Here is a 19,856-nt window from a genome sequence, read left to right as displayed (position 1 = left end):
TAAGGAAGCTGCTCAGGGCTGAGAAGCAGCGCCAAATCGCGCTGCTGCTTGTGCCGCTGAGATGGACTAAGTGGATCCGCGCAGCCGGTTAGCAGCGGGGCAGGAGTTCAGAAAGTTTGCTCCTGCCCACTGTACCTCCACCAGCGATCGGCAGAGGACCTGCTGTACCTCCACCAGATTGGCAGAGGTAGGAAGATAGGGCAGGGAGGGGGGACAGAGGGCAGAGCCTAGGAGGAAGAGTGCACAGCCTGACAGGGGAGGGGAGGATGGAAGGGTTATGGGTGCAGAGCCTGACAAGGGAGGAGAGGATGGAAGGGTACTGGGTACAGAGCCTGACAGAGGAGGGGAGGATGGAAAGATGCTGGGTGCAGAGCCTGACAGAGGAGGGGAGGGGAGGATGGAAGGGGGCTGGGCGCAGAGCCTGACAGGGGAGGGGAGGATGGAAGGGTGCTGGGCGCAGAGCCTGACAAGGGAGGAGAGGATGGAAGGGTACTGGGTACAGAGCCTGACAGGGGAGGGGAGGATGGAAAGATGCTGGGTGCAGAGCCTGACAGAGGAGGGGAGGGGAGGATGGAAGGGTGCTGGGCGCAGAGCCTGACAGGGGAGGGGAGGATGGAAGGGTGCTGGGCGCAGAGCCTGACAAGGGAGGAGAGGATGGAAGGGTACTGGGTACAGAGCCTGACAGAGGAGGGGAGGATGGAAAGATGCTGGGTGCAGAGCCTGACAGAGGAGGGGAGGGGAGGATGGAAGGGTGCTGGGCGCAGAGCCTGACAGGGGAGGGGAGGATGGAAGGGTGCTGAGCGCAGAGCCTGACAGGGGAGGGGAGGAAGGAAGGGGGCTGGATGCAGAGCCTGACGGGGCAGGACACTTGAATATTAAGCTGCCCGACTTATATTCGAGTCAACCATTTTTTTTATTTTTTTTATTTTTTTCCTTTTTGGGGGGAAAAGGGGGGGTTTCAACTTGTATCCGGATCGACTTATATTCGAGTATATATGGTACCTTTCACGAACGCGTAATTCTAGAAACAGCGCCGTTGCATGATTGGCACGTATTCAGCAGCCATTTTTAAGGCGGACAACGGCACCGTATATAGAATCCAGCACTAACTGTCCATTATATCACTGTGAGCATTCAGCGGATTACAAACATATACTGTAAATAAGCAGACAACAAGAGCTGCTATCCATATAGAAAGCAATTTTATATCAGAACACTTTCATTTAGACAGCTAATAATGTGCGTAGAAAGCCTTGCCCAAGCATCCTTAGAAAATGCTAGTGTACATCTGGTATGTGCACCGAAATGTAGGCATGAACATGTACAGGAGATTTGTCAAATGATCTAACTAAACCTGATCGACCCTCCACAGACCCCGACGCATACTACATCTATTAACCATGGAAATGCCCAGGCCAACTCTTGTTGTAAACCGCCTAGAACTGAAAGGTATTGATGGGATAGAAGACACTAGTGTAATGTAATTTTTAACTTGCATAAATGTTTGCACCTAAATGTGACAGGAACACGCACCACTTATGGTATTCAGGAAGAAGCCTGCGTAAATATCAGCCTCGCCTATGCCCCACCCGTGCTCCTTCCCTGTCAACACCCCTCTAAGTTATGTGCAATACCATTGGAGGGGGTAAATATAGCATGGTAATGTGCCGTTTATATCTAACCCCTATAGATGGCACTGTTCTATTAATTTACACATACAATAGACCTATAAATGTAAGTGGCTTGTTATAGAATGAAGGGGTTAGGGACCTGATAAACAATACATAAATATACCTGGTAATCATCAATCGAAATCATACGCAGCATAACTATTACCGGAAAATCAGCAAGCAGAATGGTTCCAAACCTAAATCCTTCTCCCTCTATAATTTCTGTTTCTATCCAAAGTGTACATTCGAAACAACTTCTTAACATCAAACCCTTTGCAAGTAGATCATTCAGTTTCAGCTGAACAACCAGTTTCCCAGAGCAGTGTCCCATCCTGCCCAGATGTAAAGTACCATTGGTGATACCACTCTGTAAAACAAATCCATAGCATTAAATATTTTCTATGTATTAAAATTAATGAACTCCCCTTAACACACTGCTCCACAAACAGACATGACACATTTTCCTGCCCTCTCCATGGTCTACACCACAGCAATTTTTATGCCATACAATTGGGGCCCAGCCTTATTCAGGGCCCCTGAGCAGAACAGATGGAGGGACATTTTCAAAAAGACATTTAAGTCAGAATTAGGACATCCTGCTCAAAACATCCAGGAAAAAAAGTCCATCTCACAGCTGTTTATGAAAAGGGAAAACATCGATATTTCTTGTTCGAAAATACATGAATAGGATATTTTTGTGCTGAAAACATCCAAAATGAACAGCCACTTTGCAAAATAAAACATCGGCACAAAAACATCTGGCATCATTTGTATAAAGATGGCCACACAAACATTCCTGCAAAGCAGAGGAACAACCTAGAGATCAGTGAAATGGACTTTAAACAATGGGACCCTGGCACAAATCCCACCTTAATTCCTTTATATGTTATTTTGAGCCCTCCAGAAACTGATAAAAACCTATTATATCTAAAGGTACACCTCTAAAATAGTCATCTTACTTCCAGGTGTCTTATAAATTCTGGTATACTAAGCCACACCGTAGAGCAGGGGTGTCAAAGTCCCTCCTCGATGGCCACAATCCAGTCGGGTTTTCAGGATTTCCCCAATGAATATGCATGAGATCTATTAGCATACAATGAAAGCAGTGCATGCAAATAGATCTCATGCATATTCACTGGGGAAGTCCTGAAAACCTGACTGGATTGCGGCCCTCGAGGAGGGACTTTGACACCCCTGCCGTAGAGTGATACAAAGGCATGCTAACATTTTCATCTTTGTTTCCCATTCCTTTCCTGGTAATTCCTAACCTCATCATGCAAACAATGGATCATTTCAACTTTAATTTTGCTGTTCAGTGAATGTAGCCTATAAGAACAGCGGAGTTGTCTGTGTACTGTATATTGAACTGGTTACTGGTCTCCAGTCAAACAGAACAGTGATGACTGGGGCACTTTGAAGTGGAGATGAAGCTAAGGCTGGTAGCAATTCTTGTTGAACAGACATATGTCAAGTAGGAGTTTGTTCTAGAAAAGAAAGTAGGTGCCTACATTTCTTTATAGAACACTTTCATAACTAGATACAGTAAAACCTTGGTTTGCGAGCATAATTCGTTCCAGAAGCATGCTTGTAATCCAAAGCACTTGTACATCAAAGCGAATTTCCCCATAGGAAATAATGGAAACTCAGACGATTCGTTCCATAACCCAAAAACTTTAATACAAAATACTATATGTACTTGTATTGCAAGACCTCGCTCGTATAGAACAGTTGTTACACTTCTGCAGCGTCAGATAGAGAAGAACCATCGGCTCAGTTGTGATGATGCAATGCGTGTATACTGTATGTACTCATTTTGCAAGACTGCTCATTTAGAACAGTCACTACACTTGCAGTGTCAGAGACAGAAGAACCATTGGCTCAGTTGTGATGGTGTGATGTGTGTATACTGTATGTACTTGTATTGCAAGACCTCGCTCATTTAGAACAGTCACTACACTCCAGCAGTGGCTCAGATGCGATGATGTGACGCATGTATACTGTATGTACTCGTATTGCAAGACTGCTCATTTAGAACAGTCACTACACTCTTGCAGTGTCAGAGACAGAAGAACCATCGGCTCAGTTGTGATGTGTGTATACTGTATGTACTTGTATTGCAAGACATTGCTTGTATATCAAGTTAAAATTTAATCAAATGTTTTGCTTGTCTTGCAAAACACTTGCAAACCAAGTTGCATGCAATCCAAGGTTTTACTGTATATATTTGTGTACCATTTAGGTACTAGCACATAAGTCAGCCATATAGCTGGTGTAAATGCTCGCTCCTAAGTGCTAGAGATGCACGCATAATTTACAGCACTCTGTAAGTTATGTACATTAAGTAGGAGTCCTGCCAAAGCCCCATCCTGGCTCCATCCCTGTGTATGCCCCTCCCCCTCCGTAAATATATTCTATTCAAGAAAGATGCGCATTTACAAAATACCACCTAGGAGGAATATTGGCACCTACTTGAGAGAATATGCTAGCTTTCTGGACATTCTATAAACAGCACCTAAGCGCGCCTACATTGTAAGCACTGATCTACCAATCAACCACTAGGCGCCACTTGTAGAATCACACCCAGCAGAGTCTAAGTGGACTTAGGTGTCTCTAGATGCCGCTGAGGTGGACACCGGTACATTAAGCCAGGTTTTTACCAGGCCTAATTTACCTGCACCTGTTTCGCACACTTAGTGATACCTAAGTTTACCAGGTCTGTTCCCCACCCCTAACCATACTTACTTTTCAGGTAGGTGTTATTAAGGTGTCAGAGAATGCCTCGACTTAGACATCGCTAGATGCTGCATGGAATTCTGCACACAATTTTAAATTGATTTTTCAATTTTTTTAAAATGAAAGATCCGTGGAGTTGTCAATTACCATGCCAATTAAGCTTGTTAATTCAGTTTGGGTTGCACATAGAATTTACTCCCCCATCCTTTTACAATACCATAGCGTGGATGTTAGCGCCGGCCGCAGCGGTAACAGCTCCAACGCTCATAGAATTCCTATAAGCGTCAGAGATGTTACCGCCACGACCAGCTCTAAATACCGTGCTACAGTTTTATAAAAGGGATTGGGGGGCCTTTGTTAGGCATCGCTAGGTATCTGCGATAAGGGCGCCTAGCCTTGGCACCTTTATAGATTCTGGCCCTTTATGCGCATATCATATGAATAAATACTTGTGCCTATTTTACAAAATTTCTCCCTTTGAGTATTACAAGAACTCAGTGCCATCTTCCCCCTGGGCTGTCCCTTCTGGTTATATTCCAGATATTTAAACTACAGCAAATGCCACATGCAAATGAAAACTATTTGCCAGCCCCAGTACATACTCTCACACACAGTGACAGATTCAGGGCTGTGGTGTGAATGTGATATGTTACTATTTTTACAACCTGCAGAATCATGTAAATCTTATTTGTAGATCTCATGGATCTAGACAGCTTGATGAGGATGACGCTGCAGTGAGAAGGATGTGGCATACTACTGTGTATTTTATGGAGGGAACAGATATTTTAAAATGATATAATCCTAAAAGGATATCTGCCAATTAAAAAGTGACTCAATCAGTTCTTTTCACAACTTAAAAAGCGGCTCTATAAACATTTTTTCATCTTCCCCCGATTCTATATATCTTGACTAAAGCTGCATGTGCAAATCTATGTTTAGTCCAATTTGTGTGTGCAACTTAATTAGTTAATAAGCCAATCCACACCAATAATTGCTCATTAGTAATTACTGGCACAAATTACAGTTTGCGTACACAATTTTCTAAGCATATTCTATACAGTGGAGGTGTAAATTCTACTGCACAGATCTCAAAAAGGGGTGTGGCTAGGGTAGGGGCATGCGTGGGTCACAGGCATTTCTATAAGTGTACTGTTATAGAATATGCCCGATCTGAGCACAATTTAGGCTCAGGCATTTATGCCAGGTATTAGTTGGCATAAATGTCCATGCCTAAATGTTAGTCATGGGGATAGCTGCTACACATATTCTATAAACCGTGCTCTGGATGCAGTTTATAGAATACATTTCTCCCTCTAAATCAGTGGTCTCAAACTCTCGGCCCGTACTATTTTGAGGCCCTCGGTATCTTTATCATAATCACAAAAGGAAAATAAAACAGTTTTTGATCATATGTCTCTTTAGCTATAAATTACAATATTATTATTAAGATTTAGCCAAAAGGAAAGATTTATAAAATATATAGAGTTTTACCTCATGCAAAATTGTCATTTCTTTAATAAGACATTAACTATTTTTTCTGAGGCCCTCCAAGTACCTACAAATCCAAAATGTGGCCCTGCAAAGGGTTTGAGTTTGAGCCCACTTCTCTAAATTCACGGGTTTAGTACGTGAAACTTAGATTATTTGTGAGTTTCTAAACCCTGACCCAGTGGCGTACCTAGCATATGTAGAAAAAACTCTTTCAATTGGAGACTGTTATAGTAGAAAGATGTTACAGTTGTACAGTTGTGCAGAGTGATGTGAAGCCAGTAGATCTCAATGTTTGCTCAAAAAAGAAGGAAAAAGCCTCAGAACGGGCCCTCCCACCATCACAAAGGTGGATATACAGGTGGTTGAGCGGTAACCTCACAGGCAAAACCTTCGTTTAAAACTGAGCACTAAAACACTTGGGCAAAAACTGTGCTTCACAAACAAAAGATTTTTTGATAGAGGAACGAATCCCACTTATCTTAATGCTGATCGGCACACCAACGGAGGCCAGCGTTTCACCGACAGGCTACATCAGGGTGTGACCCGACCGATCAGTCTGCAAGAAAAAAAGAAGAAAACAGGAGAACATGTAGTTCCTCACTTAGTTTAAACTTCCTTACATAACAAATGAAAACATACCTTTGTAAGAGCGTGAAACAACGCTTCAAACAGTCCAGAAAAAAGGACTCCCATGGGGTGGCTCCGGGTGTCTGGTTTTAAATGATCCCGTAGGAAAAACGTCACCACCAGAAGTGCGTCAGAGAATGACATAATGGCTGAGACGTAGTTGATTCTAACAAAAACAGCTGACAAAAAATGACTAACAAGGAATGTGAATAAAAGAAAAAGAAAAATGTGTTGTTGCTCAGTGTACCAAAAAACAAGAAAAGGAAAAAGAAAACAAAATATGTAATATACTCTCAAACCCACACGTGAGTAATTTTTTATGTACTGTATTTGAATACTTTTGTTTGAAGTTTGTAAACTTTTTATCTTCATTTTTCTTTTTTCTTTTTATGTTGAAACAGGGAAAACAGGAAGATTTTAAGATTTTAAAATTTTAAGATTTTAAAACTTTAAAACCTAATAGAAAGCACCCCATTCCAGTCTCTGATTCAGCCCAACAGGCTCCTCGCTGTAGAGTAAGTGGATCCAAAATTGTTCAGCACGTAATAATTGAAGTGGGCGATTATTCACTTCCTCACCAATGTGATCGATGACAAAACATCGCAGATCTTCAAATGTATGGTTATACTCAAGACAGTGGACTACAAGGGGAGCTTGAATCTTGTTATTGTGCAGGCAACTTTTGTGTTCAGTAATACGCCTCCTAAATGTCCGTGTGGTTTGCCCCACATAGATCTTTAAACAAGGGCAAAAAATGACATATACCACAAACGTGGTGGAGCATGAGGTCAGATGTTTGAGCCTATAGATTTTACCTGTGCCGGGGTGTACAAAATTATCAGTGAGCTCTACAGTGATGGCACAGGTCAAACACTTGCCACATTTTGAATGTCCCATCGATTCAGTGTAAGGTCCCCTTGATTGGGATGAAACATAACTGATGTCTGTGGGACTGAGTAGTTTCTTCAGGTTCTTCTGTCGAGTAAAAGCGATCCTGAGATGAGTTTCAGTGTGCACTGGGTGTGCTGCCATAAGTTCCCAATGTCTCCTCAGAATCTTGGTGATGCCATTCATACTGGGAGAATACTGTAGGATGCATGTGGCTATGTCATCGTCCATGGATTTGTCTCTGGGAAGAAATAAAAAGTCCCTATTCAGATATTTAGCTCGTTTGTAAGCTTTTTTAAGGACATGCCTCGGATAGCCCCTGGTTCTTAACTTCGTGTACAGATGTTTACTTTGCAACTTGTAATCAGACAACTCAGAACATAAACGGCGGTATCTAAAAAACTGGGACGTAGGAAGGCTGCGTTTTAGCTGTACTGGATGGTTGCTCGAGAAATCAAGAAAAGTATTCCTATCGGTGGCTTTTCTGAATACAGCAGTATGAATCTTGTTGTTATTTTTAATGACCATGACATCCAAAAAAGAAATCTGATGTGGATGGCACGTCATACTAAATTCTATTTTAGGATGTCTTGAGTTGAGCCATGTATGGAAGGAATCAAGTTCTTCTCTTGTCCCTGTCCAGATGACAAAAATGTCATCTATAAAACGCAGCCAAATCACCATCATGTTAGAAAAGGAATTATGGACTATCCAGTTATTTTCAAAATTCTGCATAAACAGATTAGCAACCGAGGGAGCCATGGTCGCTCTCATGGCTACCCCGGAGACTTGTTGAAAATATTTATCTTGGAATCTGAAATAGTTCTTTTCCATTGCAAAGGACATCATTTTAACCAAAAAATCTACAGGAATCCAGGACGTCTTGGTGCTGTTCAAAAAATCTCTGATGATATCTGCAGCTTCCGCCTGGGGAATGATTGTATACAAGGACTTTACATCAAAAGTCACGAAAAAGGTTATCTCTTTGATGTTTTTAATTTCTGACAACTTCGAGAGAAAATGGGAAGAATCTCGTAAATACGAGAAACCTCTGGACACAAGAGGACGTAGAAAAATGTCGACGAAGGTGGACAGCGGTTCAAGCAGGGAGCCACGGCTGGACACAATAGGGCGTCCAGGGGGATTTCTGAGATCTTTGTGAATTTTCAGCAGAACATAAAAGACTGGGACTCTAGGTTCGATGGTATTCAGATATTCAAATTCTTTTTTATTTAGGATCCCCTTGTCCAAAGCTACCAAAGTGAAATCCCTGATTTCTGTGGCTAGATAGGGAGTAGGATCTTCATTCAATTCAAGATAGTCTGTTTGTTCTTGTAATAAACTCAAAGCCACCGCCTTATATTTGTCCATGTCGAGCACCACCACTGCTCCACCTTTGTCTGCTTTACAAATCCTAATGTTCTTGTTGGATTGAAGATTTTTTAGAGCAGTGAACTCATCTTTTGATAAATTGTAAGGTTGATATCTAGAGGTCTTTTTGTTAATAAACTTCCTGACATCTCTTGTGACTAAATCCTTGTAAAGGGTTTTTTTGTCAGCTGTTTTTGTTAGAATCAACTACGTCTCAGCCATTATGTCATTCTCTGACGCACTTCCGGTGGTGACGTTTTTCCCACCGGGATCATTTAAAACCAGACACCCGGAGCCACCCCATGGGAGTCCTTTTTTCTGGACTGTTTGAAGCGTTGTTTCACGCTCTTACAAAGGTATGTTTTCATTTATTATGTAAGGAAGTTTAAACTAAGTGAGGAACTACATGTTCTCCTGTTTTCTTCTTTTTTTCTTGCAGACTGATCGGTCGGGTCACACCCTGATGTAGCCTGTCGGTGAAACGCTGGCCTCTGTTGGTGTGCCGATCAGCATTAAGATAAGTGGGATTCGTTCCTCTATCAAAAAATCTTTTGTTTGTGAAGCACAGTTTTTGCCCAAGTGTTTTAGTGCTCAGTTTTAAACGAAGGTTTTGCCTGTGAGGTTACCGCTCAACCACCTGTATATCCACCTTTGTGGTGGTGGGAGGGCCCGTTCTGAGGCTTTTTCCTTCTTTTTTGAGCAAACATTGAGCTCTACTGGCTTCACATCACTCTGCACAACTGTACAACTGTAACATCTTTCTACTATAACAGTCTCCAATTGAAAGAGTTTTTTCTACATACATTGGTTTTCAATATATCTGTGTTGGTTACTGCTAGTACCTAGCATATGTGACACCTGGGGCCCATCATTTTTCGACACCCCCCCATCTATATCAAAAATATGATTTTTAGTAACAATCCACATATCGCACAACAAGAGTGTACCTAGGAAAAGGCAGCATCTTAAACACTGCAGTGAGCACTAGAACACCAATACATACATTGTAAAACTAAACAAGCCAGATCCCACACAGTCAATTGATCCTGTAGTCAATGCCAACTAAAAACTATGTCCTTTTCATACACACAGAACAGAGATACACCCTCACCCAATATGGAATAATCACAAACTAAAAATAGAAATATGTAGACAAAAGTTAAACTGAACCGCCAAGAAACCAGACTCTGCATACAATGCAACACTACAACACCACAAAAACAGTGACACATATCCCCTAATGCTGTGCAAAATATGAAGACAGTAGATGTAAATTTGAGCAGGGGAGCCGGCCAGAAGTGAAACAACCGCCGGAGGGAGCACAAGCTGGGAAGGACACTAATGTTTACAGCAGGGATGCCCACACTTTTTGGGCTTGCGAGCTACTTTTAAAATGACCAAGTCAAAATGATCTACCAACAATAAAATAAAATAAAAAACACAAAGCACACTGTACGCAGAGAAAATGTTAATTATTTATATTCTGGGTTTTTTTCAAAGAGGTCAAGGCAGATGACTCTATGCACTGTCACCTCAGTAACAACCATACAAAAATAGACAAATATACTCCCCTCCCTTTTTATTAAATCACGATAGCAGTTTTTTTTTTTTAAGTTCAATAAAGTTTTATTATTTTTGGTAATGAAAAATAGAACAGAAAACATATCAACAGTATCAAATACAGAAAGAGAACCGATGTCTGTGCATAAGCAGTTATATAAGAAAATCAGATCACAACATCAATGCCAGCGTACACTGAAAAACATAAGCATCATTATAGAGGAACATAAACAAATAATGTAGAATAAAATCACAAGTGAAGCAGCAGTAGAATGAATAATATCTATCCACAATAGAAGCAACCCAGTAGTAATAACACAAAATAGTTATTTCAATCATGTTTTGAGCAGTATTGCAACACAGGTTCCCAAATATCATGAAAGTGGGAGCACCTGCATTACAGACACAGCTGTCTACCTCTGAGACCATATTATTGAGAGCACTCCTATTATTGGCTGTTAGGGTCATCTTTTCCAATTGGAAAACTTTATCTAATGTTTCTCATGCTGCATGGTGGTCTAATATGTCTCTTATTATCAAATATGAACGTCTTTATGCAACGATAGCAGTTTTTAACGCTGGGAGCTGCGCTAAATGTCCCGTGCTGCTCTCAACGCTCATAGGCTCCCTGTGCTAAAAACCACTATTGCGGTTTAGTAAAAGGGGGCCATAGTGCAAAATATAGATAGCAGATATAAATTCTCAAAACGGACACATTTTGATCACTAAATTGAAAATAAAATTATTTTTCCTACTTTTTTGTCTGGTAATTTCATGAGTCTCTGGTTCTTCTATAAAGCCAATATTTATTTCTTTCTGCCTTTCTTTCTCCCCCTGGTCTCCCTCTTTATTTATGCCTTTCTTTCTCTCTTTCCCTGCCTGCCTGTCTTTCTTTCTTTCTCTCTCCCCTTAGCTCACACAAAGCCATTGCGCCGATTTCTCCCTGCTCCTTCCCTGAGCCAGGCCTGGTGCGTACAAGCGCCAGGCCCACAAGACTTCACCTCAGGTGTCAATTCTAATGGGGAGGAAGTTCCAGGCCAGCCAGACAGTGATTGGCTGGCCCAGAACTTCCTCTCCGATGTTAGAATTGACGCCGGAGGTGAAGTCTTGTGGGCCCTACACTTTTTCCCCGCCCACCAGCCCACCTCACCTTTTGCCTCCACCTACCACGCAGTGGGCTGGCAAAGCGCAACCAATGAGAGGAGACTTAGCTCACTTGCCCACCAGTGAGCCCGCACAATGGATTGGTCATGTTGCCGGCCGGGTTAAGTTCACCCTAGGGTTTGGAGATCGCCTCGCTGGAGTGACTCTGCGGGGGAGCCAGTGCCGGGATGCGGTGGTTAGACGGAGCGCTGTTTTGGAAGTGAAGGGAAGTGAAGTCTTGTGAGTCGGGGAAGCAGCAGGGAGAAACCGCTGCTGCTGGTTAAGGAAAGCAGCAGCGGCCAAATAGGGAGGGAAGCCGGCACCCGGAGTGGACCGCCCCCCACCCCGCTCCCCCCTGCCCCACTATCGCAGCTTAGTAAAAGGAGCCCTAAGTCAGTCCTATAAAAAGGTATTACCTTTATTCCTTTTGTTTTGTTTTATTTCTATGTATTTTCTCAGTGGTGGAATGTGCAACACACAAAGGCCCGGATCCTCTCACTGGCGCCATTGTCAGCGGCTGCCTTAAAAGCAGCCACCGATTGCGTGTCAATCATACGACGGCAACGGTTAGAGAATTGCCTCCAGCAAAGGTGGGCACCGGAAATGCAGGCCAGGGTTTTCCAGGCCTACAATTACAACACCTACCTTTGATGTGAATCGTGCCTCCATAGTTGCTTTACGGCGCCTAACACCACTTCTGCCATTAGCCACACCTTCAATGGAGTTAGGCACCATAAAGCACCTATGGAGATGATTCTGATGACAATTATTTAGGTGCCAATAAGCTCCTTGAAAATCAGTGGAAAAGGTTTTTAAATGGTGTTTTTCACTGAGCTTGGGCGCCTACTGGTGCCTAAAAATATGGTGCTGTTTAGAGAATCTGGGTCATAATGCTTTTACTTCACACAAACAATAGAAGAAGCAACCAATCTCACCTTGCTTTAAATTCTGCAGAATATGAAGTAGATTAGAGTTTTCATGGAGAAGATGAGTGCTGGGCTATGTTATTTGAAACAAAGGTCCAGACTTCTATGCAAATTTACCTCCAAACAACATGTTTCATAGGTCTGCTTTTCTGAGACAAGGCCCAGAATCTCACGTGGTTCTGTGGTAAATGCTGCTTTCCTGCTACTGTTTGCCATTCAGTGCCCTAAGTCTTACCTTCGTAGAAATCCAATGTGCACATGGTGCTTCCAACAACAGTCTTGAACTCCTGCATCTCTTGACTGCATTCCATAAGTTTCTGGGCTAATTCTCCGTCCAGTTGGGTACTGCGGACTACGGTCTTTCCCAGAATAATTTGCTCAAACTGGGGCTTGAATGAGGCGTCTACAGCTTGGCTGGTAATCACCACTGAGCCTGGCTCTAGACCTAAAGCATCGTTTGATAGTTAATATACTTTTAATTTCACATTTCAGGATATAAAATATATCTCTCTACATCTGTGCACATGCGTGGAGAGCACCCAACTTAAGTAATTAAATAAATATATTCAATAACGTGAAATAGAGCATTGCCAAATAACTACTTTACTAAGCTGCGATAGCGTTTTTAGTGCACGCAGAATTTTAGCGCACGCTAAACCCATGCTATGCGGCTAGAATGCTGGCGTTAGCGTCTAGCGCGGGCGGCAATTTAGCACACGCTAAGCGCGGGCTAAAACCGCTAGCGCAGCTTAGTAAAAGGAGCCCTTAAGTCACCACAAAGTTACTCATGAAAGGTCTCTTCGTAGACGACAGGAGCCAAAGAAAGTAGAATTGAAGCCTTGAATTTCCTTCTCATGACCCAGCTAAGATTATTTCAAAAAGCACTGTCACATCTAAATAGTAGCATTTGACATACAAATAGAAATGTGATTTCTGGAAGCTGCTATTTACGCATGGAGATTTCAAGAGGGTGTGGTGAGGGGCATGGCTCAGATGGCACTCCAAAATAAATTTATACTCCCCATTTTACAGTAAAAAAAAAAAATTTGCACATCACTCTCTGCACCTGTCCTGAGGTATGCTATAAATGCCAGTTCCCAGGTTAAACCAGAGGTCTCAACCAAAGAGCAGGAGCAAAAGCTGACAGAAACCCCCCTCTCACCAAAGAAATCAAACTCTACCCTAATGCCCCCAGCTACCCTGAGAGAAATCAAACTCTCCTCTAACATCTCCATGACCATCCCACCCCTACTTGACATGCTCCATCAGGTTTTATCAGTAGTATAGTGTGAAGCAAGAATGATCCCCGGTCACTCTTGCTCCACTGAGTACACAGATTCAACATGGTGCCTCTGACCCCAATCAGTAGTCTTGTAACACTATCACTAGGGGTCAGAGGTGCCATTTTGAACCCTGGCACTTGAGGGAGCATGAGCGACTGGAGATCACTCCTGCTCCCTTCTAGATCACTAGAGCAGCTCTTGTTAAAAGGAGAGAAGACTGCTTGGGGGTGGTTGTAGGAATATCAGGGGAAAGCTTGCTTTCTTTCAGGGGGAGGGGTGGCATTCTGGGAAGGGCATGGGGTGGGGGAGCCAGAGAAGAGTTTGGATTCTGTCAGGTGAGGGATTAAAGGATGGAAGGAGGTCTGCCACCTATCTCACCACTAGCCTCTTTTAGAAATAGCAGGCCCATCTTTGTAGGCATGATTTGGGGGTTTGCTATCTGTGCTCCTTTAGCCAAGAATTTGCATGTTCCTGGATGAAGCAAAACAAACATGCCGTACTTATTTCCAGGAATATTTTTGTGTGAAATTGCTGCTTCTACTGGATGTGCTGGCAAACATGTATGCAGTCTTATATGTCCTTATAGGTATTTTACAAGAGGCTCTATCAGGACTGCCCAAGGGACTATGGGCCTTAAGCCAACATTTGCATCATCCCCCTACCACACACACATACATAATCCAGTATCTCTCCCTCCCCCTTGCTAGTGATAAAGGGTACCAAATCCTGGATCCAGCATCTATCCTTCCCCAATTCTCACCTGTAAGGGAGAGAGGGAGAGATGCCAGACAGTGATTTGGGCATCCTTTATCACTGGCACCCTAAGCCAGAGCCTTACATGATCCATAGATTAAGCCAGCCATGGACTGGCAGAGCATTTCATCCACTACAGAGTAAATTGAGCACGTCCTGTCCTGGATATCTATGGCTTTGATAAGGTGGCAAGCCTAAGTGTGCCATTTGGTGGTGGTAATAATTTAGAGTGGGTTTAGTCTATATAGTCTGATTTTTTTTAAAATCAAAGTACCAGTTTAGGTGTAGTAGTTGACTTTCAGCAAGCCTTTTGTAAAACACCTTTCAAATTTGGAATACAATACAATACAGTGTCTTATATATGTTTATGTAAAGCTTCTATACCGCTACTAATGACTGGGGAGTCAATTCAGAGTGGTTTACATGAGCTTCTGTAAAGGTGTTACAATACAGAGTTAGTGTTTTCTGAGATAGCTTTCACATTTATACCATGGTCAAGTCATCCTACGTATATCTACTATAATAAAACGCTAAGCGTGCATGCACACTCCTACCTGCGTGTTCCCTGATCTGTATGTCTGTGGCCAGCAGGAGTGCGCATGTGCGCATACAACAGTCCCTCTCTCGTAGGTGATGTGCGGTCTTGCCGGCTCCATCTCCCTTACACTTCACGGCCGACGTTTATTTTTAAGTTCAAAGCCGCCGCGGCGACTCCTCTCTCAAGCTGCACCTGCGTCGGAGAAGGCTTCCGATGCAGGCAGGGATCGAGAGAGGAGCTGCCGCGGTGACTTTGAACTTAAAAATAAACTTTGCTAAATAATTAAGTAAGCCTTATGCTTCAACGGGGATGTACACCTACCCAGCCTGAGGGTATAAAAGTCACCGCCGAGCAGGGAAGCGTCCGCTGAGGTGGCCCGAGCGTGTGAGAGTAACAACATTATATGCCAGGAAGGGGAGCAGCAGAGAGGGCCGGAAGCAAAATCTTGCTCCCTCGACGGAGGGGACAGGAAAGGGGAAGATGGTAAAAGGAGGACTAGAGCAGGAACGGTGGATCAAAAAATTGGAGCGTGAGAGCCACAGAAGGTGAAGCGGGGTTGTAACTGTTCAGGTATGTGCTCTGGTACTTCCATTTGGCTTGAGAGTAATAATATTAGCTGTAATAAATTGTCCGAGATGTCCAATGTATCACATCTTGTTAAAGATGTATTCTATCTTGTTAAAGTTTTATCTAATATAATAAAACCCTAAGTCGCGTATGCGCACTCCCACCTGCGTGCTCCCGTTTTCTGTGAGCTGCAGGGCACCGCAGGTAGGAGTGTGCATGCGGCGAATCTCTCTCTCTTTTTCTCTCTTCCCCCCGAGGCGGATGTCGGCCGCAGTAGCTGTCGGCGGCTGCAGGCCCTGGCGGCTGTCGGCTGCCGGCAACTGCCGGCCGCGGCGGCTGAGCATGGAGCACGGAGCCACCAGCAGCGGGTGACGGTCAGCCCGAGAAACCCCTGACCTACAGGCCAGGCCAAAGTTTAAAGTACAGAGTGTAGGAGGGGCAGGAGAAGCTAGACTTAGGGAAAAAATGATGATGCACAGGGAAATGGAGGGAGAGGGAATGCTGCGGCTGCTGCACAGGGAAATAGGGAAGGAGATAGGAAGAAAGACACAGGGACAGGGGCAGGGGCAGGGAGAGAGACAGAAAGACAGACAGACAAAGGGGGCCAGGGAGTGAGAGAGACAGAAAGAAAGACAGCAGGAGGAAGAGAGACAGAAAGAAAAAGACAGGGGTAGGGAGAGAAACAGAAAGAAAGACATACATATATTCTAGCACCAGTGGGAGGAAGGGAGACAGAAAGAAAAGAAGAAAGACACAGGGACAGGGAGAGACACAGAAAGACAGACAGACAAAGGGGGCCAGGGAGAGAGACAGACAGAAAGAAAGACAGCGGGACAGAGAGAGAGACAGAAATAAAGACAGACAGACATATATTCTAGCACCCGTTAATGTAATGGGCTAAAATATTAGTAATATAATATATATTTTGATAATTTAATATTTTAAAATTTTGAAAGTTTTAAATTTTTTTAAAAAATTTCAAAAACTTAAAATATAAAGTAAATTGTTAATCTTTTACCCCAGCCTATCGTACTTTCCCTTTATGTTGAATCTTTTCTATAAAAATTGTAGTTCTCTCCCACTCCCCTATTGTTGGCAGTTGGTCCGTACGTCTTGTGCTTTTAATAATCAGATTGTCTTCCAGTTCCCCTTGTTTTATTTGTTTTTATAAAGTTATATGTTTTTATGTAATTCTGCATTGTAAACCGCTTAGATATTTGATTAAACGGTCTAAAAAATCTTTTAATAAACTTGAAACTTGATGTAGAGAGTGAAGCGAAAAACAACTTACCGTATTTTCGCGGATATAACGCGCACCATTGTAAAACGCGCACAGGGGTATAGCGCGCAGAAATCACGATGATATGTACAAAAACTTTTCTATACCGCGCTCAGGCATATAACGCGCATGCTGCCCGACTCTCCTCTGGCCACCCCGACTCTCCTTTCGCTCTCCCCGACTCTCCTCTGGCCACCCCGACTCTCCTTTCGCCCTCCCCGACTCTCATCTGGTTGCCCCGACTCACCCTGACTTTCGGTGCACTGCCCCGACTCTCCTCTGGTTGCCCCGACTCACCGTTCACCCGCCCTGACTTTCGGTGCACTGCCCCGCCTCTCCGTGCCTGTCCCCCTTGAAGTCCTGTCCCCCTTGAAGGTCTGCCTGTCCCCCTTGAAGATCTGCCTGTCCCCCCTTGAAGTCCTGTCCCCATCCTGAAAGCCTGATGCCCCCCCTCGACGTCCGATTCTTCTCCCCCCTCGGCAGGACCACTCGCACCCCCACCCCGAAGGACCGCCGACTCCCCGACAATATTGGGCCAGGAGGGAGCCCAAATCCTCCTGGCCACGGCGACCCCCTAACCCCACCCCGCACTACATTACGGGCAGGAGGGATCCCAGGCCCTCCTGCCCTCGACGCAAACCCCCTCCCCCCAACGACCGCCCCCCCCCAAGAACCTCCGACCGACCCGCGACCCCCCTGGCCGACCCCCCCACCCCCCTTCCCCGTACCTTTGGAAGTTGGCCGGACAGACGGGAGCCAAACCCGCCTGTCCGGCAGGCAGCCAACGAAGGAATGAGGCCGGATTGGCCCATCCGTCCTAAAGCTCCGCCTACTGGTGGGGCCTAAGGCGCGTGGGCCAATCAGAATAGGCCCTGGAGCCTTAGGTCCCACCTGGGGGCGCGGCCTGAGACACATGGTCGGGTTTGGCCCATGTGCCTCAGGCCGCGCCCCCAGGTGGGACCTAAGGCTCCAGGGCCTATTCTGATTGGCCCACGCGCCTTAGGCCCCACCAGTAGGCGGAGCTTTAGGACGGATGGGCCAATCCGGCCTCATTCCTTCGTTGGCTGCCTGCCGGACAGGCGGGTTTGGCTCCCGTCTGTCCGGCCAACTTCCAAAGGTACGGGGAAGGGGGGTGGGGGGGTCGGCCAGGGGGGTCGCGGGTCGGTCGGAGGTTCTTGGGGGGGGGCGGTCGTTGGAGGGAGGGGGGTTTGCGTCGAGGGCAGGAGGGCCTGGGATCCCTCCTGCCCGTAATGTAGTGCGGGGTGGGGTTAGGGGGTCGCCGTGGCCAGGAGGGTTTGGGCTCCCTCCTGGCCCGATATTGTTGGGGAGTCGGCGGTCCTTCGGGGTGAGGGTGCGAGTGGTCCTGCCGGGGGGGGGATGTATCGGACGTCGGGGAGTCGGCCGGGCAAGAGGGCTTGGGCTCCCTCTTGCTCCGATCGTGGATGCGGGTGCGGGTGGGAGCGCGTGCGAGCGGTCGTTCGGGGTGGGGGTGCGAGTGGTCCTGCTGGGGGGGTGAATCGGGCGTCGGGCGGGGTGGGAACTATGTTTAAAAACTTTTGTATACCGCGCTCAGGCATATAACGCGCGAGGGGTATGCGCGGTACGTAAAATCACGTATAACGCGCGCGTTATATCCGCGAAAATACGGTAGTAATATGGTCATCAAAATTTTCAAATCTGATGCGAAAAATTCTCCAGTATCAGCTCAGAAGGAGAATTTTTCACATCAGATTTGAAAATTTTGATGACCATATTACTACGTTGTTTTCTGCATCACTCTCTACATGTGATACATTGGACATCTTGGACCCCTGAGGAAGGAGTGTTTCTCTGAAACACGGACCGTGTAGGGTCCTTATTCCATGTATATGAGAGTCATTTTTAAAGGATTACAAATCTATATGGTTTTTAAATAAAGATTCCTGTCCTTGAACACTCCCATCTGCAGTTTCTTTCTTATTTTTGGTGTTCGCCTTTTACTGCAGACTCGTTGGATTTTTCTTTGTTTTGCTTTGCAGCACTTAATCAGGCAGTACTACCAAATATCAGCTCTGACCTCTGTAACATTGTCTGATTAATGCCTGGAGTGATGTGTGGGTAGAGCTTGAGCAGAGCCAGCACTTATTCAGTTAGCAGTGGTATTCAGTCTGCTAACCAATTAAATAGGCGCATTACGGGCTCCTTTTACAAAGGTGTGCTAGCAGTTTTAGCGCGCACTAGCCGCTACCGCCTCCTTTTAAGCAGGCGGTAATTTTTCAGCTAGCGCGCACTAATCTTGTGCGTGCGCTAAAAACACTAGCGCACCTTTGTAAAAGGTGCCCTAAGTAGGTGGGTAAACAAGAGAAAGTAGAATTAACACTCAAAGGGGAGTATGTGATGTGGTGGTTAGAGCTACAGCTACAGCACCCTGGGGTTGTGGGTTCAAATCTTGCACTGCTCCTTGTGACCCTGGGCAAGTCGCTTAGGCCCAAATTCTGTAACCGGCGCCTAATGTTAGGCTCCTATTTCGGAGGCCCCCAACTAGATAGGTGCCTATCTACATTGATTAACAAGCTCAATTAAGCTTTTTAATCATTAATAATTGAAACTTAGGCACATGTCAAGAAAGAGCGATTCTGCGACAAGGCGCCTCTAAAAATTTAGGCGGCCTCCAAAAAATAGGCGCTATGCACGTTAGGCATGGGCGTGGCTATGTGTTAGGCGCCTTGTTGCAGAATCGCTGCTCTTAAGCGTGCTTAAGCGATCAGATAGATGCCTGATTTTTAGTTGTGCCTAGAGCTGGCCTATTTATTGGGCGCCTCCAAAATAGGTGCCGCTCAGTGTGATTCATTAAACAGCACCCAATTTTACTTGAATCGCGCTGAACCGTGCCTAATTCGGCGCTTCTTATAGAATTTGCCCTTTAATCTCCCAGTGCCCCAGGTACATTAGACAAGAGTATGAGCCCACCTGGATAGATAGGGAAAAATGCTTGAATACCTGAATAATTTGTAATCCACATAGAATTGTAGGATATGCAGAATATAA

General features: G+C 44.9%; 1 protein-coding gene across 4 annotated transcripts in view; it reads right to left on the bottom strand.

Moving 5' to 3' along the window:
* UPP1 (uridine phosphorylase 1) overlaps positions 1–19,856 on the bottom strand; it is a 60,270-nt gene that overhangs the window by 5,191 nt on the left and 35,223 nt on the right. For all 4 annotated transcript variants that reach the window (XM_033930473.1, XM_033930474.1, XM_033930476.1 and 1 more), the window contains one exon: positions 12,645–12,854. In XM_033930473.1, the coding sequence (XP_033786364.1) occupies positions 12,645–12,854 (210 nt within the window). The remainder of the gene's footprint in view (positions 1–12,644; positions 12,855–19,856) is intronic.

This window comes from Geotrypetes seraphini, chromosome 2 (assembly GCF_902459505.1).
Source record: "Geotrypetes seraphini chromosome 2, aGeoSer1.1, whole genome shotgun sequence".
Lineage (NCBI taxonomy): Eukaryota > Metazoa > Chordata > Amphibia > Gymnophiona > Dermophiidae > Geotrypetes > Geotrypetes seraphini.
This window is presented reverse-complemented; position numbering and strand designations above follow the sequence as displayed.